We start from the raw sequence: 18,009 nt of genomic DNA, 5'->3' as shown, positions 1-18,009 counted from the left end.
AAGGGGCATTATATAGTAAATCGCTATAATAAATAGCTCGAAAGGCTCTTAATTATTATTCAAATATTAGAGGTTATACTTACTAGCTAATATTATAATTTGATTATAAATTGGGAAGTAGTCTATTATATTAAAATAAGGATTTTCTGGCAAATTACTCTAGTCATGAAGTTATAGGGTCTAGGATAAGCAGGGTCAATGATTTAAAATAATTAAAACCTAATAATGCCTTTGGTTTTACTAGAGGTTAAGAGAAAATATACCATAAGCCTATAAGACCCAAATTTTTTTTTAACTAATTGCCATATACCCAAATTTGTCTGGTATAATATCGTCGAGAACCGTCTAAGTTCCTTTACTTAAGGACTTCCATATCCGGTACTAGATCTCAGTGGGGAGTCTGGTAAAGAGCTCCCTGGGGGGCAGTGGGGGGCAGCTCCCCAAGGGGCAGCTTACTGCGATATATAAAGAGCTCTCTGGGGGAGAGCTCACTGTAATACCTATAGAGCTCCTTAGTGGGCAGCTCCTTGGGGGGCAGTTCCCTTGGGATAGCTCTCTGGGGGTGGTTCCCTTGGGACAGCTCACTGCAATATATAAAGAGCTTCCTGGAGGGCTGCTCTTGGGGGGGAGGGAGGGAGGGGGGGGGGCGGGGGGTTGGGGGATGCAGCTTCCTGCGGGGCAGCTTACTGCAATACATAAAGAGCACCCTATTAATAGTAAGTACGAGTCTAAGTATAATTTCAGTGTAATTCTATGCCTAATTTTAAGTAGCATGCAATTCGTAGTTTTGATTTCGCGGTTTTAATGGTTTGAAGGTTCGCAGTTTTGCAGTTTGGCCCTTCACCGCCTAAAATCCTGCCCTACTTCACCGCCTAAAATCCTGCCCTAGCTGTACGTGCCACCGATTTTTGCGGCAGCTGCAATCGCCCCTTTTCTCCCTGTCGCCAATTTATCTTACAAATCATCGTCAATTCAACAACTCCAGAAGACAAAAATAGCCATTCATCCTTAATGATGCTGTGGAAGGCGAGCCACTTAAGCAGGCGGGAAAGCAGGGGCTCTGGAGGAAACGAACATGATGCCATCAGATATGTCACCATTGGAATGTCTTCTGTTTTTTTAGAGTTAGCAGCTGAAGCGTATATCCACCCGTCTGACTGCTGATAGATTTGGGAAGGCACAGTACCTTGAACTCATTTGCATAAAGCTTAATGTTCAACCGTTCCGATTGACGGCCCGGAGTGCAGTTGTTTCTCGCAACAGCTTCCGGAACCAGCGAATCAGAACTGCCACTGCGGTGTCGGGATCAGGAACGCTTGGTAACAAGACTATATAAATTCTGGAGTTGCTATATTGTGCCTAAGAGGAACATTAGTGTTCTTTCTTAACATGAAAGAGGATGGTCATTGCCAGCCAACCTCCTAAACTCATCGCAGTGGTTTCAATTGAAACAAATGAGTACCATAAAGTTGGGTACAAACTTTGAGGCTCCCAGGTTGAACAATTGGGCTGGCGGAAAAGTTGTTGCAGTTCTTCTTTGGCTTCAAGAATGGATCTACCCGATCACACGTTTACAACATGAAGCCATTATTTGACAAATCGCATCTGTGGTAGTTTAGAACCTCCTGGTTTCTGTGCCTTCCTTATTCTTCCGTTTCGTTTGATGTCTCTCATATCTCCACAGTCATAGCTCCGCGTTTCTTACCTTTAGCCCTCGGCCGTCAGAAAAGCGGTATTCATTGTTGTTCCAAGTCAAGTTGGACATTCCTCTTTGAATGGCTCAGAGACTTCAGTACATTGAAGTCTTTCTCAGATAATTGTTCAACATTGACGGGGGAGATTGGGTTTTCAGTGCCGTTTGAGCGGAATCTTCCGTTTGAGAAATCACCTTCCTCTCGGCTGAGACTTCACTCATGCTGCGCTGCTCTAACTCGCCCATCGCACTAGAGGTAGTCTTCTTCTTTCCGAAATCGCACTGAATATTTTCTTACAAACTCTCAAAACCTACTCTCCTTGTTCTTCATCACCAGGACACAATCACACTTCCTTCTTCCCCATCACCAAGAACAATCAATCACTCTCGATACTCACAGCTAGCCCTGACTTCCTCCCATCTTCTCAAGATGGACCTCCTTCTTTTTTTGTTCGTCGCCCTCTTCTCTGGATTCCTGCCAGCTCACGGTGCTGAGTTGCGGGATGTTGATAAATTCTGCTTCAATATCACCATTCCTGTCAATGTTACCTCGAACAACTTCGTCTTCGGCCTCCCAAAGTTCTCTAACAACCTCGATGTCACTGCGCTCAACATTGAGTTCAATACTCGAGGTGTCGCTGCCGCTTTGAATCCATTCGCCGGTACTCACAACGAGACTGCTGCCTATCAAATTGCCGGCACCTATTGTCGACCCAGCTACAACAAACCCTCAACACTTCTCTTGGCAACCCACGGCGCCACTCTTGATAGATAGTAAGAAGCAGACCCATTTTCCTGAACAGCGCGGGTACAGTGGTGTTGTTGAAGCTGGGGCTGATTGTTCGCAAAGTTATTGGCACTTCCCCTATCAATCTTCCAAGTACAGCTTCGTCGATTTTGTTGTTTCTAAGGGTTATTCGGTACTCTTCTACGATAGAGTCGGAGCTGGCGAGTCTACTAAGTAAGTCCATTCCTTACTCGCGCTTTCCTTCTTAGCAGTATCGTCGCTCCATCCTCATATTATATTGCTCATTCTTCCATAGACTCAATGGCTATGTTTCTCAGATCCCAATCCACGTCGCAGTCTTGGAACAGTTGATTCAATACGTACGATCAGGCTGTCTGAGCTCTTATGCGGGAGGCGTGACACCAAAGAAGATAGTGTTGGTCGGCCATAGCTTGGGTATGCATATTCCTCCACACCCTTGTGGTAGATTCAAATCCCTGTCCCCTCCAAACCGAAGTTGCACAAGTTGCGGTACATTCGACCCGCCTGTGTCCCGGATATCTCGCGAGTTCTTGTACACTCAAGGACGCACCCTACGCAGGCGCCTCGAAGCGTTGCGCACATTCATAAAGCTGACTCAAGACCCAGGTTCTATTGTCTCCAACGCCTTGCTAGCATCGGCCAATCCGACAATTGTGGATGGAGCTGTTTTGACTGGCTGGTCTCTCAACTCTGGCCTTTTGGCTGGAGCTCCGGGTATTTTTGCGGCTACCCAACTCAAGATTGCGAACACAGTCAATCCTTCTCGCTGGGGTGCTTACGACAATGGTTGGGTTACGGTCATCGACATCTACTCCTGCATTCAATTGTATGTACATTATAAGACCTGTAAAATGGGCTCAGTCAGGATGATTTTAGTGCTAATAGCTACCCTGCAGGTTCTACAAGATCGGCTCTTTCGATTTTGCAACTGCCCAACTGGCATTGGCCTCAAGCTGGCCGATCTCGATCATGGAGTTCTTCACCCTCTTCGCCATGAACTTCGTCTCGCAATCTACCATCCCAGTCCTGTTCTTCACGTAAGTTTCTCGCACACAGCCAATATAAAGGAACTAATTGTTCCGTAGAGGCTCGAATGATATGGTGATCTGCCAGGGAGACTGCAATGGTGTTTACGCCAATGCTGTTGCGCCTCTCTTCCCAAAGTCCGTGGGTTTTGAAGCCTACATTCAGCCCAACACTGGCCACATTCTGACCACAGCGGTAAGTCAAGGGCACCTGGTCTTCCTGAATGCGCTCATAGTCTCTAGTACAATGCTACGGGAGGTTATAGGGTCATCACCGATTACCTCAAGAAGAATGGCTTGTGATCTTTTGTTGCCGAGGCCAATTACGTGACCACTGTACCATTCGAGCTGTGCATTAATCGTTGATGGAAAAGCCTATTGCTCCGGAGAGTGTTTGATAAGCATAGCGACGTTGGGCCGAGATTAATGGCTTTCAATTGCTTAGATAATGATAATATGAAATCCCTTCAATAGCCCGGTCTTTTGCGTGTACTTTCTCCAATGCTCTAATCGTAAATTTAATTACATAGCTCCATGACCTGTCAGTTTAATATATTATCATAAGTAGCTGGGGAGTAACTGTCGCTTAGTTCTCGTATTTTAAGCGAATTGCACCAAAAGCCAGTACTCTAAGAATACCAACTTATTATTCCACACAAATATATTAAAACCAGATCTAAGAATTAAAACATAGACTATTTAGAATGATTCCAATTGTTCTATTACCTTGGAATTAAAATTAAAATTAAAAGTAATGTATTAAAGGTTTACCGAGGGTAAAGGTACGGGGTGGCGTAATTAAGCGAAAATAGGGGTAAAATCACGATGGAACACTCTTCCTAGGATTTACTCCATAATTAACCTGTGATCTTAGCTTATAAACACTAACAAAGAGATAAAAATGTACGGAATACTCGGATTAGTTAGGTACTAATTAGGTGTTACGTGAAATTGATGCCTTTACCATAAAACTCGGAAGTGAATCAGGTGACTTTTGCGTAAAACCAGCAAAACACGAGAACTCAGTGACTAGTACTGTAATCGCTTTATTGGGCAATACCGCTGAAACCAATTGCCATTTCACCAATTCTTCGAGTGGATATCGTACAACAAGGTAATCTTAGTCCACACATCACCGTCTCCTCTCACCCACGCTTCTCCTCTCACCCACGCTTCTCCTCTCACCCACGCTTCTCCTCTCACCCACGCTTCTCCTCTCACTTCCGCACACTCCTTCCATCCTCTTATCATATTTACATCTTCCTCCGTGTCCAATCCTCTCTCTCCCCCTATTATACCCCTCGCTCCTCCTTCCCCCATGTCCCCCATGTCCCCTCTCCCTCCCCCTCCCCTTCCCCTTATCCTCAAACCTCTCCGGATGTTGCTTTAAATCATGCTCCGCCTTAACCCTCGGGTAACACCTAGTCCCAAGAAATCAGAGTCAGCATGCTTATTCCCGGTATTTCAAGAGTAGTTTGTTCCAGGAGTTGTTGAACATTGCTACAAGAGGTATTTAGCCCGAGAAATTGGGTCTTACGCAATAGCCGCCAATATCGCCAGAACAGCGGCTTTCAAGCCCGCTTCCTTGAGGTCGAAACGTGGGTTCGCTTTCTCGATTGCCTTGCGTTTGGCACGGTGGAGGGGATGGGCTTGCGAGGGCCGGAAATCGGGGATGTTTATTAGGCCGTATAACATTTGCATTTGTGCTTGGTCCGTCTGCGGAAAAGAGTTGCGCTTGTTGCTTGTGGTATAAAGGGACGGTGCTGAGCCTGGAGAATGTGTCTGCAAAGGCTTGGAGTTGCGTAGAGAGAGAGATGTACTTGTTGCTGGTGGTAGAAGAATTTATAATTGCTGAAGCATGGAGCAGTGACTACCTCCCGTAGGCTTGCACAAGCTTCGGATTGCGTTGCAAACTGTTGTAAAAAGAAAGAGCAAGAACAGAGAGTATATAACATGACGGACGAGGAACAACATACCCGGCAGATCGCAATTCTACTATCACAATCCCCAAGAAAGGTCCATATCAGCGTCGTTGTCACTAACCCTTCCAGGGACCCCGCTATCCCGACATCATATCCACCGCGTTGCCTCCCCCAACCCCAGCAGTTCAGCTCTCCGTCCACCAGAATTTGTAACAGGAACCTATCAATCCCTCCATACAATTGCATAGCGGAGAAGATAAAAGAGAGGAGCGAATTACAGACGCTGCTGACCGCTAGGATGACCTCAGTGATCGTCGGCAGGCAGGACGGTAGCGAATGAGGGGTTGAGGACCCCAGGAATTCTGGTACAGTAAAATGCATCAAGCTGAGCCACGCAATGCTGTGGAACGCGAAATTCTTGATTGGGGGTGAGAATGAAGAGGAGGAAGAAAAGCCTTGTGCTATAAGGTGGGATAGGGGTCCTTTTCGGGCATTTTGTGTTGGAGTTTTGTTGGCAAGTTCTTGGATGGTTTGGTCTCACTGCATGAAAGCGGATGAAAAGAAATCCATGGTAATAAGTTTTCGCCACAGTGCCTCCAAAGCTCACTCATTGACCAAGCTCAACCTTCTCTACCGCCTTCGTGACCTCGTCTTCCTTCAGCATACCTCTCCTCCAATCCCAATAATTCTTCCGAATCCGATCATACTTATCTCCTAGCAGCCTTAGCGCCTCATCGGCTTTCTCGGTTTTACCCTCTTCCGCCCACACATCTGCAAGGAAGTCCAATGCATGACTGCTCCTGATATCCTCTTCTCCATCTTCTGGGATCTTCACAAACTCGTTCGCAAAACATTCTTGAGAAGATAACTTCCTTCCTCCCTTTCTCAACACACCTCTCAGGTAATTCCACGGGCTCTGATTCTGCGGCGCTTCAAACGTAGCAGCTTTGCTAAACTCTATCTCACGGTCTATAATCTCGTCTGGAATCCTGGGATCATGTTCAGTGGCTCTGCTACCAGAGGTGCTATGCTTCGGGTCTGAGAATACCACATAGAAACGATGAGACCAAGCACTGTTATTCCTAATATCTGTCCTCAGTAACGTCTCTATCGACTTCAGTTCAGCATCGTTGAATAAGTTGAGTTTTCGCACGAAATATTGCCTGTAGCTCCAGACATGATAGTTTTTTGCATCTTCATCGAACATCTGGGTCATGAACTCGATTTCGGATTCTGTTAAGTCCTGGAGAGCGGCGGAATCAGAGGAGATGCCGGGGTAAAGGTGGTCGAGGAGGAGCTGACGGTGGTGCCAGATTTGGTAGTTCTTCTGATTATCAAGGGCCACTTCATTTATCCAGTTCAGTTCTTGCGAAATGTCTGCGTTGAGGGCGAAGATGGTGGAGGCCCGGTAGAGCCAGACGGTGTAGTGGGCTGCGTTCATGGATATGATGTGTTCAGTGAGGTCTAGCACTCGTTGGGAATATTCCTTTGCAGCCATTACCGCGCGGAGGTAGCCCATAGCTAGGAGAACAATCAGAAACGTTTTTATAAATATGGTTAACAACTCACCTTCTGCATACTCATCCGTATAGGCGATTTGAGCCAAAGCCCCCTCCCCATCATCTTGCGGTATGGGAACCACATCATCCCATTCAGGATCACCCTCGTATTTCCCCATTTTCTTCCCTTGCAAGACCCCAACCAGCTTCCTGAGATTCCTTTCGTCTTCAATATTCCCAATATCCCTTTGCTGGCCAAGCTTCCTCCTCTTTTGCTTAAACTGGGCACTCTTCTCCCTCAGAGTTTGTAGATCGCCTTCCTTCTTCTGGTAAAGCCGGTATTCCTCAGGCGTATAGCTTCTAATATCTCCACCTTTGCTGTCCTTCCCTAAATCCTTCGGCTTTGGTAAGGGAATGGGTATCTTCTGCTGTTCGACAGATTTCCAGAATTCTTTCTGTTGCGGGGCAGGCCACGTCTTCCACGCACTGGTTTCGAGGAATCGGTAGTTTGCGTAGCCTGCTTTTTCGTTGGAAGTGAGGTTGGAGAGGCCTTTTGTATCTTTGAGGACTTGGTAGGGTCGGGAGGCTTGGTATTCAGCTTCGAGTTTTGCGGCGATGGTGGGGTCTGTTTGTGGCACCTTAGTTGTTGGCTCTTGTGCAACAAGGAAGCTGAAATGGCAAATAATTAGAGCAGCAATCTGGTATACGTACACTCTTTGGGTGGTTCTGGGGCTTTGGATTGAGGTTTTGGACCTTTGGAGGCTTTGGGAGCCATTATCGTGGTGAGGTGGGGTGTCTGGGGGGAAGGCTTTGGGTTCCGGGGAATGTCAGCCTCGGCCTCGTCTCGCGACGAAAATATTTGAAAGCTTCAAGAGACAATATTAAGGTGTAGTTCGGCAACGATTTGAGGAATTAGTCATTATAATTTGATTATTTCACTCCCTATTGGTACAAAGAATCGAATCGTTCCATTACCATACCCATCATTAATGTAAGATTTTATACAGCCTGTTGCTGTTGCCAGCGATTTTGTGTCTAATCCTCTACTCTCCAAAATTTCCAAGCTTCTCTATCACCACCCTCCCCTTGAACCCCAACAAGTTCTTCAACGCCTTCAATACCATTAGCGTTCAAGAACTTATCTTGGTCGATTTCTTCTCCTCCCATGTCATCTTCGGTTCCATTCTTAAGCACTGCAGGCCAAAGAATGCCAACTCCATCACAACCCAGAGTGGTTTCGAATCTGCGGTAGTTTTCCCTGTCAAGGGTATCCTCCAAACGCTTCAATCTCTCCTGCGAGACACCCGGCTTCAGAAGAGTAATAGCGCAACCCCCGCCTCCTGCACCAGTGAGCTTCGTCCAGCCAATGCCTTCATGATCGACAAGCTCCCGTATGCGTTCCAATCGAGGATGTGACACTCCCAAAGCAACCAAAAGACCATGATTGATCGTCATCAGTTTTCCCAAGTCTTCTAAACTTGCCATTTCTTCACTATCAAAATCGTCCCGGCGAATGAGCTCTGCGGCACCCTCCGAGACTTTGTCTATCGCATTTAGGATCGACTCCGTAATCTGTGGGTGTGCTTTTTTCAACGCAGCCACCTTTGCAAGCTCTGCCGCGGTTGATTTTGGTTGTCTGGTATCCACGAGGAGGAGAGGGAGCTCAGGGAAATTCCATAGTGACTTCACCCTGGGTGGCTTTGAATAATCCGTCCTCTGAAAGACCACAGCTTTTCCCTGCGTTGCAACCGTATTATCAACGCCTGATGGATTGCCATGTATGCACATCTCGCCAACAAATGCCCATCTGTTTATTCGTTCGATTTGAAGACGTGCTTCTTCGGAAGGCTGATCTGGATGTGGCCCTGAGAGTGTCCGGATTTGGAGGAGAAGCGCAGAAGCAAGGCAAACAGAAATAGATGCACTGCTCCCGAGTCCGGCAGCGATTGGAATTGTTGAGCGAAGTGTGTATAAACATCCTGGAAAAGATTGCGACCCAAGAGACAACAGAAGATATAAAAAGCATGAAGCGGAATTCTGGTGAACCTTACGAATATCGTCAGGCTGATCTAAAGAGACGTCGGCCAGATGTGGTTTCATTGCAGCAACTAGCTCAGGGTCGAGAGAGGTGACAAGATCGTAGTAGTACTTCTTCTTTCCCGGCTGGGAGAAGGTGCTCCATGGCAAATCATCGAGATTCCACGTGTGCGAAAGATTTATGTCAGGGAATCGGAGAGATATTGTTCGTTTTGATTTCGATAGTGCTGTGACAAGGAGGTAGGATCGCAGAGAAACGGCTGCTGCAATGGCGGCCTGAATCGACGGTCAGCCTTGTCTCACCGACGATGGATTTTCTGATGTACCTTGCCATAAACTACTGCATGTTCTCCAAAAACGATGACTTTGCCAGGCGCAGACACCATGAACGGCGGCATCATAGGAGTTGACTGCTTCCTGTCCAAAGGGATTCCCCTCCGAGTCTTCCTTGGGCCATTGACCTCTGTCTTTTCCATATCTTCAGTGATACCGTTGACCGACTGTGCACTGCTCATGCGGGGCGGCATGTCCAGAGACGGAGAAGCAGAGGGACTCGTATCAGAGGGTGTCTCGATCTGCAGGGAAGTCGTACTCGAGCTTGATCGCGAATGAGTCTTGGTCTTGAGGGGTTTTCCACCGATTGACCGTCTACTCTGATTACTGGTCATTGCATGCTCTGCGAGGTCGGGCGCGTCTTGCAAAACGAGTGACAAAGGATGTTGCTAGTGAATGACGAGTGGCATGCTTGATCGTTGGTGAGATACTGCAATTTGGCATTGACAGGGGGGATGGAAAGGTCGTTGCCGTTTCCGGCGGGCTTGGAATATTTTGCCGGGGTGTCTAACGCCTTCATGCAGGTCGAGTCTCACGTCGATCTCGATCTCGATCTCAGACAACCAAACCGCTGGGTTTGGAAGATTGTGAGCTGCTTTTTGTCTTCAATAAATCCTTGAAATAGTTGACCAAGGGCACGCTGTAGAAGCAGAATTTCTAGCTGGGTGGTACGTGCTCTGTTTAGCTTGCTCAGGCTCTTCCACAAGTGAGTGGTAACTAGGCAGGCAGCGACATTAAGATTCAATTATTCAACAGATCGGACGAGTCCGCTCTCCTTGCTTGCCTTGACACACTTCACTCTTTGTACACTTTCTAGATTTAGGGCCGTTGTGGTTTTCAGGGACAGGAACGAGACCCCACAATACATATGACAAGGTTCCTGCTTGGTGGCAGCACTGAAGAGCTGCACTAAAATTGTCAGCTAATGGTACACGCTACTTACTACTCGAGGCTGCTCCATTTGGAACATTAGTTTAAAAGACCAGAGTATCACCAAACCAGGTCTTAGACTGATTTAAGGATGGTTTTCCCCCCTAGGCAAGATAGTTGCCTCATTGGACTCGACACAGAGCCCCTTTACAACCCCTCGGCAGCCCTCGGATGCTTAACCTCAAATCCACTTGCGAACCCCACAATCTCCCTATACTTCACAATTCCCTCCGTCTTTGCAAACTCCGTATGATTCTCCACACTCTCAAAACCGGAAAATAGCACCCACTCCTCTCTCTCCTCATCTTCCTTCTCAATCCTCCAACCTCCCACGACACCATACGGCTTCGTAAAATCCTCCAACAGTCCCCTGACTTCGTTGAATTCCTCGATGAATCCAGCCTTCTTCTCCTTCGGTACAAGACGTCGAATGCAGCTGCTGGCTGGAGCTGTGAAAACCCATTCAGCACCAGATGGTACTGCGAACACATCATGGTCCAGATACCATTTTACATCTTCTTGCCTTCCTTTTCTTCAATGTACACATCTTCCTTGAAGAGTTTCAGCAATTGCTGGTTCTCCGCCGAAGGTAAGAACGCCTAGGGAGTCAGCGGTTACTCGATACAAATTGTTTCGGGGAGGTTGGGGCAATAAGTACAGACTGTCTCAGGAAACACTGGGCATTGGAATAGGAATCAGTTTCTCTCGCCACACCTACGTAGTGTGCCTCGGGGGAATTCCATCTTCCGGTTATGTAGATGATTCAAGGGCCTTCAATTTGCTGGAAATAGTGAAACTTGTGCTTGGATGCTTTCTCCAAAACTTCCCTCGCAGTTTGGAGCTTTTCAACAGAAGGACATCAACTGATCAAAAAGAATTCTTGGGAAAGATGCTCTCGATCATATAAAATTAAATGACGGCACGGAGAAGGATCGGTTTCTCCATAGTAAGGGAGTCCCCGCTAAGCGGAAGGTTAGCGAACTCCGTAGCGGGCATGTCTGTTGATTTGCTTGTTCGCGAAACTGGGGAATATTGAGGTGTGATTTTCAATGAGGAGTTTGAAGAAAGCAAAGAACAAATCAAGGATGGAACCTCATGAAGGATGCTCACGTGAATAGAAGGCAGCACTACCTTACGTAGGGAATCGGCGATTTCCGGGCAATGGATCGGACCTAACTTGTCCTCGCCGCAAGCTAAGAGATGAGGCCACCTTCGAATCATAGATCCGATATGCAATTGTGAAGTCAGTAAGCAGTGTCCTCGTTTAGGAAAGTCAAAAGAGCAAGGTGCGTAGAAGGACGCGCTTCGACTTTGGTTTGGTTGACCATTCGTATTCGCCCTGCTATCTCATCGCAGCGCAGCAGTTCAGTTGTGCCATTGCCATGGTATGCCAGACGCCTTTTGCGAAAAGTCAATGCACAACACCTTCATGATCTCCACTCCATCAAGTCAAAGCCCCAAGACTGTCATTCCTTATGCTGTTCGCTTTCCTTTGGCGTTCTTCTTGGGGGTATCGGCGATGGTGAGACCTGTGGAGAAGAACATATCAGCAATTGGTTTTGATCAATTGGGCTTTGAAGAACCGTTGACAGTTCTTCGAGTCCCCAGCTCCACCTGATGCTAAGAGCTCTGTTCTCCTGAATCTCAGAAGTGCGTTGTAATGGGCGGAGACATACTGGGCGGTAGGGATTGCTTCAACTTCTCGACCTTCTCCGAATCCTTCAAGACGAGCGTGTAGAGGTGTCGTGAGCAGCGGACCTTGAACTTGGTTTGGGATGTCTTCTTGTTGCGCTTTATGCGTGCAGCTGATCTCTATTAGTCTTCGTTTGCAGATCTCGCATGCCCTCCTTCAAGCCCATTTCCAATCCCCTCGATTCCCATCATTCTTCTAGGTATTCTCGCAGCTGGTGAAAACATACAGGAAGCATCCTTGCGTCTGCAAATCTCAATGAACTATTCTCCCATTAACATCTCTCCTTCCAATCTCCCTCCTCCGCGCACTGAGAGGGCCAAACTCACGTTCTTGATGTCGGAGATTTCTTGAGGCATTTTGGCGGTTTGTAGACTTCGTCCTTGGGGAATTGAAGGTTTCGAGATGGTTGTGTTGAAGTCGAAATTTCGTTGTGGGAGAGTTAGTCAGCGGCTCGGCTATTCCGATAAGGTGAGGCGCAGGGCGCTAGGGCGCCCGGCGCCACAGTCATGTGGCTGGTGACGCGGCATTGAAGGCAGGAAGGGTAAAGTATTTTGTGAATGTGTTCTTTCCGTTTCCTATATTTGTGGCTTTCCACTTAATGACTTGAATCTTCTCTCAATTCTGGAGTTGACTTCATTTGCTTTCCAAACACGACAGATTTCAAGCGAGACTTTCAAAATCGTACTTGCCTGACATCATTGACGCCACCTCCACAAGAACTGAAATCCCAAAATGCCGACTCCTTTAGACAAGGCTCTGAATTCGAAGGTACATTGCTCTTGAGACTATGTAGAGACGTGTTGCTAATTTTCCCCATAGAAAGCAGTCATCGGTATGAACTCTCATGGCAGAACGTCAACCGTGATTATCCACTAACTGGCTCAAGTCTTCGGTAGCATCGTGACAGCAGTTGCCGCATGGTCTATTTGGGGACAAGATATGTTCCCAAAGGAAGGAGACCCTACTGGTGGTATGTTGCCCCTCGTGAAATTTGATATATGCTGATGAGATTCTCTTTCAGATCCAGAGAAATGGACCAGGGAAGAGTTGCGGCGGTGGCTGGCAGCAGTAAGATCTCTTTTTCATCACCTGTTCCTTTGTACGAGAACATAATCTCCTCGATGCTTGTTGTGTGACTTTAATGGAGCTCGTGATTTGACATACCGCCAGAGTCACGAGTCGAGTCCCTCTCTCCTAATCACCCTTTGCGCCTTGCCACTGTCTATCATGCTCACTTGACTGACATTTTGATTACAGAGAAATCTCCACCCAAGTCCGAATGATACTGACGAGCAACTGCTTGAGAGGGTAAAAGCCAACATGCGTGCTCCGCGAGTCTAGCTAAGGATTCGACCCTCAGCTCGAGGAAGAATGAGTTTCGGACTTCAGCAGCAGGTCCTGACGGGCCTTTCTTCTGGAAACGAGAAAACCGTCCTTGTTTCTGGATTGCGGCTGGACTCCCTGGCTCTCTAAGCCATGTTAACTTATTAGAAGGCTACCAGAGAAAGCCTCAAAATGAGCCAGAATGTTCTTCACAAGCAGGAGCAATCACAAAGCCCGTATTTATCATTCAAATCACGAATTACTTGGCTGCCATTGAAAGCCATCGCATTTATGTTCTATTTGTCAAATTTGCCCTTGCTTGCTCTCCCTCCTGTCGTGGCAAATTGTTGAAATCAATGCGCGTGGAAAGAACCGTATTTGCAGAAATCCGAATTCGTGTGAAATAGTGAAAGTCTCGCCGAAGGGAAAATTCTGCAGCTTGCTCTCGCCAAGACTCAGGCGTTACAGCCACTGCCGAGGAGGGCAACGATCTCTGCCTATATAATACTCATTGTCAGCTCTAAAGGACCAATAGTCTTTTTGGCATTGTTTACCTCCAATTCCGCATTCGTTTGCTCCATTTCCTCAGCCTTTCGAAGCAACGCCTCAACCTGATGGAGTTAGACATGCTTCGCAAAGGTTTATGGCAACTCTCATACCTCATCATGCTCCTTCTTAATGACCATCGCAGCCCGTCTCTCCTCCTCCAGCTTACGATTTCTCTCAGTTGCGGCCGCAAGTTTCGCCTTCGCCTTTATCATTTTTTCTTCAAGGCTAGTCTTTCCCATAGAGGGAGCAACGGTAGTCTTTCTTGGCTCTTTATACTCCGATCGGCCAGCCATGGCTTCGGCCTTTCGCTTCTCACTTTGTGAAAAGCTAAAAGAATCTATTAGAGTAGCGGGCTCCTCGCCCTCTCGGTGGAAGTCATTTTGGTGGGACAGGGGGTAGTCATATTGAACCTCGTGACTGCCATAGCTAACTCTTTGGCTATTCTTGACACTTTCCATGATTTCCATGGGGTCCGCAACTTCTGTGGCTTCCGAGAGTGCTGGTGAAGAGGCTCTAGCTAGATCTGATTCTTGAGATAGTGCTTTGAGATCCTTGATTATCTTTTCGATATTGAGTAAAGGTTCTTGAATGCTAGGCACTTCTAAATTGCTAGATTTATCTTGAGTTAATGCTGCAGTAGCTTGGGAAAATGTATTCAACTTGTTCGAATCGATTGAGATATATTGTCCGAGCGGGAGGGTATGAGTTTGATCGCTAGTAAGAGGATGGCCGAATTCGAGGTTATTTCTCTCTGGTAAGGGTTTCTTGGCCGAGACTGGCGGGGTCAAAGGCTCAAATTCGGTACTTTCGTGGATGGGGGAAGTTGCTCGAGCCTTATTATAATGAATAGCCGTAAAACTATTCTCGGTTGCTATCTCAGTCGTCTCGGTAATCGATTTAGTAGGATTAACTTGGGACAGAGACTCGATTTCTGGTGTATCGCCTTTTGCAAGGAAAGCTCGGCGAGCTGGGCCACCGACCTCACCATGGAGGACTAAATCTTTTTGCTTATTGGCTGACAGAATTTCGTCTGCAGGGTTGGGCTCGATGTCCTCTCCGACTCCATTCTCTTGTGGGGCTTTTGGGACGTAGGTATTGTCAATAGTGCGAGAATTGGCCGTCGGATTAGAATTGCTCGCAGAAGCCTCTCCACCAGTGTGCTTTTTGGGAGAGCTTTGGCTGCCTACCGCCGACTCATTTTCGCAAAGAGACGTCTTAGGAACCTTCTTTTCCTTCTTTCGCTCCTCGCCCTCGACAACTGACGCTTCATCATCCTCTAGCTCATCATTTTCATCGGCTTGAAACTTCTTAGCTTTCGGTCCTTTCTTAGCTCTGGGAGCCTTGGGAGGAGGTGGGACAGGAGTATATGTAGGTACGTTCTCGAAGCCAAGGGTTTCAAGGTTGTCAGTTGATTGGAGGGAGAATATGAGAGTGGCAAAGAGGGTATAATCTTCAGACTTGCGATTATGGATCTCGTCCATCTTGTCCTTTTGCTTCTTCGTCAATTTTGTCGAGTCGACAAAGCTGTGACAATTAGCATTGTACAGCCACCGGTCTATTGAAAGTGCTTACCAAATTTGGAATGGAGGTAGGGGTCCTTCTTTGCTAATATGATTTTTCAACTCCTGCCACGTCGCGTATTCTTCGTACGTATTGAGTGCAGGCGCAGCTTCATCAGCAGCTTCAATTAACCTTTGTGCATCCGCATTCTTGCGCCATGCCTTAACAACAAGGCTGCTTACAGCTGATGTGGTTCCGTTTCGAGTAAGCGCTGCATCTAAGAAAGGTTAGCTATGTTAGTTAAGCATGAGAGAGGAGAGATAGGAAGACTTGCCCATACTTGCGTCTCGTCTCTGGACCTTCATTCCGCAGTATTTGGCTCCTTCGCGCTTACCGGATTTATTCTTGATACCCTGGAAGCAAACCTTATTGATAGTTCCATGGAAGGCCTTGGCCAAACCCTTACTTGAGATGGAAGTCCGAAGAATACCATCAACCTCGAGGTCGAAGACATCAGCTGTGTGTGCGCCAGCTCTAATGTCAACGCTGATAAGGTCACCGGGCGCAGTAAGAACAAAGCACTTGGATGTGCTGCCTGCTGTTAATACCTCATCTTTGGTGAACTCTATCAACTCCTTCTCGCCACCTTTCAGGGAAACCTCGATCTCTCCGGGCTTGCCATTGGCATCGAGGAGACCGTTGAGAGTCTTCATTCTGGCAATGTACGCCTGATTCCAGTCTCGGAAGGAGAAGAGAAAAGGAAAGCAAAGGGGTGCTTGCGATAGACTTGTGACTTGATATGAGAAGAATAGAAGTTGAGGCCGAATTCAGGTAGGGTTTGCGATCGAAGTAAGGTGGGATGAAGCAGGGCAGAATGTGGCAGGGTGAATCAAGACCACTTGCGGAACAAGAAGTAGTAAAAGTGAAGAGTGGAAAGGTGAAAGTCAATGGACTTGGAATAACTTCAATCCTCAAGTTTTTGACGCTGGAGCGACACAGAAGAGATAGCAGTGGAGATGTGGGGGTGGAGTACAATTGACGGCAACGCAGAAGAGATGATGAATAATGGTCGTTGTTAGCGATTTTGTCGATTGGAGTCTGAGGATGAAGAGAGACCAATCTGGGAAAGGTGTAGTTGGGATAGATGTAGTCGGGAGTTGTAATTGGAAAAGTTATTTGGAAGTGACGAGGCCTCTTGCAGTATACGAAGCGGGTGGCCCGAGCATTACCATAACGATAGCTGCACAATTAAGGAAGGAACGGAGGAACTGAAGAGAGTAAGCGAGGGTTACGACAACAAGACAGTTGCAACTCAAGAAGGAGCGAAGGGTCAGAAGAGAGTAAGTTCCCGAGCATTTCTACAACAAGACAATTGAATAGCCCAGGAAAAAATGAAGGAACCGAAGAGAGTAAGTGGCACGAGTGTCTCCACCACAAGACAGTTGAACAACTAAGAAAGGAACTGAGGAAGTGGAAACAATAAGTGGCCCAAGAATACCACAACAAGATAGTTAACAGCCGATGGGGGAAAACATTGAATAAGAGGCCTGAGCTTACACCATAGCAAGGTAGTTGAGCAACTAAGATAGAAGAATGGATAAGTGACCAATATGCCACCACAACAGGATAGTTGAACAATTGAGAAAGGAACGAAGGAAGTGACAAATGTGTTCAACAGAACTAGACAGTCGAATTATTGAGGAAGCAATGAGCGAGGCAACGAATAAGTCAAAGCCAGGAGAGCGAAAAGTAGTTTTGTGATTGAAGAAAGTGGTTTGTTTGCTGTTGCTCGTAAAGCAAGCCATCAGAACACCAAGTTGAAGTTTCGGCTCTTGAAACCCCACTTTTTGAGAGCTCTCTCCTCATTGCCTTGGGACCTTTTGCCTCCTGACTTGGTACGCAGATAAACTCCTCACTCCTTGTTTTCACTCCCAACTTCTTCACCTTCACTGCTCAAAGCACCAATCTAAAATTTTGGCTCTGGATCAGCCACCCTTTGAGACCCTTAGCAGCTTTTGGACCTTGTGCTTCCTGATTTGGTACCAAGACGAACGTTTCCGTAAAACCCCTCGGTTCAGCCCTAGCTTCCTCATCTTCGCTACTTTTGTAATACTTCACACTTCCACTGACCATAGCAACAATGCTCATCTTCTTCCCATCCTTGCTAGGACCAAGTGCCGCATCATCCAGGCCAACATTATAGTTGGGATTAATGACATGGCAGTCGAACGATTGTACTTCGTAGTGCGCTTTCGGAATCTGCGTCTCGAAGATCTTTTGCACTTCAGAGGGATCTGAGATGACATTGCCGTTGAGAGTTATGTCCGGCCTCTGGGGTGAGGTAAGGGTTGGCTTGATATAGAAGCTCGTGATGTTGCCTCTGGTCTTTGGATTGCCTAAAGTAGGGTAGAAGGCATCCACGAACAATTGAGCAGCTTCATAAAGGTCAGAATACAGCATTTGTAGGAAGGGTACTCATTACCATCAGTGGCCACCTTGACTTCTGTATCTTCTGAAAGGTCGGCCATTGTTTTGCTCCGCAGTCCTTGAATGAAGCTTTCCTTTTTAGGAATGGGAGGAGGTGATGATCCCGAGTTTTGTTCCTACCGTTTTGTGTGAAGTTTTCGTTCCGTCAAGGGATAGAAGAGGCGTAGTCAGCCAGACTGTTGCAGGAGATCTCCATCTACGCAAGTGCAGTCAAGACTAGAAGAGTCGGAACCTGAATCGTGGAAAGCA

The 18,009-nt window shown here is 47.0% G+C and overlaps 9 protein-coding genes across 9 annotated transcripts; 2 read left to right on the top strand and 7 right to left on the bottom strand.

Annotated features, from left to right (window-relative positions):
- Nucleotides 1-2,123: 2,123 nt before the first annotated feature.
- Nucleotides 2,124-3,953, top strand: K444DRAFT_700531 (alpha/beta-hydrolase; the record flags this gene model as incomplete). The annotated part of the gene is made up of 7 exons (XM_024888012.1): nucleotides 2,124-2,467; nucleotides 2,544-2,654; nucleotides 2,737-2,876; nucleotides 3,069-3,288; nucleotides 3,359-3,499; nucleotides 3,548-3,683; nucleotides 3,731-3,953. 7 exons carry the CDS (start codon nucleotides 2,124-2,126, stop codon nucleotides 3,788-3,790), a joined length of 1,152 nt encoding a protein of 383 aa, XP_024730696.1. The 3' UTR covers nucleotides 3,791-3,953.
- A 1,096-nt stretch (nucleotides 3,954-5,049) lies between these two features.
- K444DRAFT_147257 (uncharacterized protein) lies at nucleotides 5,050-5,918 on the bottom strand. Its single transcript, XM_024870571.1, has one exon. The coding sequence runs from the start codon at nucleotides 5,788-5,790 to the stop codon at nucleotides 5,167-5,169; it is 624 nt and encodes a 207-aa protein (XP_024730695.1). The 5' UTR covers nucleotides 5,791-5,918; the 3' UTR covers nucleotides 5,050-5,166.
- Nucleotides 5,919-6,016: 98 nt separating this feature from the next.
- Nucleotides 6,017-7,087, bottom strand: K444DRAFT_540839 (protein farnesyltransferase; the record flags this gene model as incomplete). Its single annotated transcript, XM_024875743.1, has 2 exons — nucleotides 6,017-6,930; nucleotides 6,979-7,087. The coding sequence occupies 2 exons, from the start codon at nucleotides 7,085-7,087 to the stop codon at nucleotides 6,017-6,019; spliced, it is 1,023 nt and encodes a 340-aa protein (XP_024730694.1).
- Nucleotides 7,088-7,943: 856 nt separating this feature from the next.
- K444DRAFT_540955 (mevalonate kinase) lies at nucleotides 7,944-9,460 on the bottom strand (the record flags this gene model as incomplete). The annotated part of the gene is made up of 2 exons (XM_024875753.1): nucleotides 7,944-9,221; nucleotides 9,272-9,460. The coding sequence occupies 2 exons, from the start codon at nucleotides 9,458-9,460 to the stop codon at nucleotides 7,944-7,946; spliced, it is 1,467 nt and encodes a 488-aa protein (XP_024730693.1).
- An 895-nt stretch (nucleotides 9,461-10,355) lies between these two features.
- K444DRAFT_655933 (uncharacterized protein) lies at nucleotides 10,356-11,311 on the bottom strand (the record flags this gene model as incomplete). Its single annotated transcript, XM_024886048.1, has 5 exons — nucleotides 11,127-11,311; nucleotides 11,006-11,049; nucleotides 10,927-10,951; nucleotides 10,722-10,807; nucleotides 10,356-10,644 (listed from the first exon to the last, which is right to left on the bottom strand). Exons 1-5 carry the CDS (start codon nucleotides 11,202-11,204, stop codon nucleotides 10,356-10,358), a joined length of 522 nt encoding a protein of 173 aa, XP_024730692.1. The 5' UTR covers nucleotides 11,205-11,311.
- Nucleotides 11,312-11,451: 140 nt separating this feature from the next.
- K444DRAFT_618980 (putative 60S ribosomal protein L38) lies at nucleotides 11,452-12,303 on the bottom strand. The gene is made up of 4 exons (XM_024881429.1): nucleotides 12,228-12,303; nucleotides 12,128-12,161; nucleotides 11,885-12,013; nucleotides 11,452-11,737 (listed from the first exon to the last, which is right to left on the bottom strand). The coding sequence occupies exons 1-4, from the start codon at nucleotides 12,255-12,257 to the stop codon at nucleotides 11,682-11,684; spliced, it is 249 nt and encodes an 82-aa protein (XP_024730691.1). The 5' UTR covers nucleotides 12,258-12,303; the 3' UTR covers nucleotides 11,452-11,681.
- A 151-nt stretch (nucleotides 12,304-12,454) lies between these two features.
- On the top strand, nucleotides 12,455-13,721 carry K444DRAFT_599231 (uncharacterized protein). The gene is made up of 5 exons (XM_024878560.1): nucleotides 12,455-12,669; nucleotides 12,721-12,733; nucleotides 12,788-12,871; nucleotides 12,923-12,969; nucleotides 13,159-13,721. The coding sequence occupies exons 1-5, from the start codon at nucleotides 12,634-12,636 to the stop codon at nucleotides 13,240-13,242; spliced, it is 264 nt and encodes an 87-aa protein (XP_024730690.1). The 5' UTR covers nucleotides 12,455-12,633; the 3' UTR covers nucleotides 13,243-13,721.
- Nucleotides 13,680-15,986, bottom strand: K444DRAFT_635233 (uncharacterized protein; the record flags this gene model as incomplete). The annotated part of the gene is made up of 5 exons (XM_024883835.1): nucleotides 13,680-13,721; nucleotides 13,779-13,835; nucleotides 13,884-15,297; nucleotides 15,346-15,550; nucleotides 15,668-15,986. The coding sequence occupies 5 exons, from the start codon at nucleotides 15,984-15,986 to the stop codon at nucleotides 13,680-13,682; spliced, it is 2,037 nt and encodes a 678-aa protein (XP_024730689.1).
- Nucleotides 15,987-16,942: 956 nt separating this feature from the next.
- Nucleotides 16,943-18,009, bottom strand: K444DRAFT_655931 (NTF2-like protein). The gene is made up of 2 exons (XM_024886047.1): nucleotides 17,756-18,009; nucleotides 16,943-17,708 (listed from the first exon to the last, which is right to left on the bottom strand). Exons 1-2 carry the CDS (start codon nucleotides 17,799-17,801, stop codon nucleotides 17,227-17,229), a joined length of 528 nt encoding a protein of 175 aa, XP_024730688.1. The 5' UTR covers nucleotides 17,802-18,009; the 3' UTR covers nucleotides 16,943-17,226.

Source organism: Hyaloscypha bicolor (genome assembly GCF_002865645.1).
Source record: "Hyaloscypha bicolor E unplaced genomic scaffold K444scaffold_141, whole genome shotgun sequence".
NCBI lineage: Eukaryota > Fungi > Ascomycota > Leotiomycetes > Helotiales > Hyaloscyphaceae > Hyaloscypha > Hyaloscypha bicolor.
The sequence above is the reverse complement of the archived record's forward strand: the minus strand, read 5'-3'. Positions and strand labels throughout refer to the sequence as shown.

Bases quoted from the DNA above. Each gene is read 5' to 3' on its own strand.
- K444DRAFT_599231 (XM_024878560.1), top strand. From the start codon at position 12,634: ATGCCGACTCCTTTAGACAAGGCTCTGAATTCGAAG. The intron at 12,872-12,922 runs GTATGTTGCCCC...ATTCTCTTTCAG, and splicing joins GGAAGGAGACCCTACTGGTG to ATCCAGAGAAATGGACCAGG. The intron at 12,970-13,158 runs GTAAGATCTCTT...TTTTGATTACAG, and splicing joins TGCGGCGGTGGCTGGCAGCA to AGAAATCTCCACCCAAGTCC.
- K444DRAFT_147257 (XM_024870571.1), bottom strand. From the start codon at position 5,790: ATGCATTTTACTGTACCAGAATTCCTGGGGTCCTCAACCCCTCATTCG.
- K444DRAFT_618980 (XM_024881429.1), bottom strand. From the start codon at position 12,257: ATGCCTCAAGAAATCTCCGACATCAAGAAC. The intron at 12,162-12,227 runs GTGAGTTTGGCC...ATGGGAGAATAG, and splicing joins AAATCTCCGACATCAAGAAC to TTCATTGAGATTTGCAGACG. The intron at 11,738-11,884 runs GTATGTCTCCGC...TCTTCTCCACAG, and splicing joins GAAGCAATCCCTACCGCCCA to GTCTCACCATCGCCGATACC.
- K444DRAFT_655931 (XM_024886047.1), bottom strand. From the start codon at position 17,801: ATGGCCGACCTTTCAGAAGATACAGAAGTCAAGGTGGCCACTGATG. The intron at 17,709-17,755 runs GTAATGAGTACC...ACCTTTATGAAG, and splicing joins AGTCAAGGTGGCCACTGATG to CTGCTCAATTGTTCGTGGAT.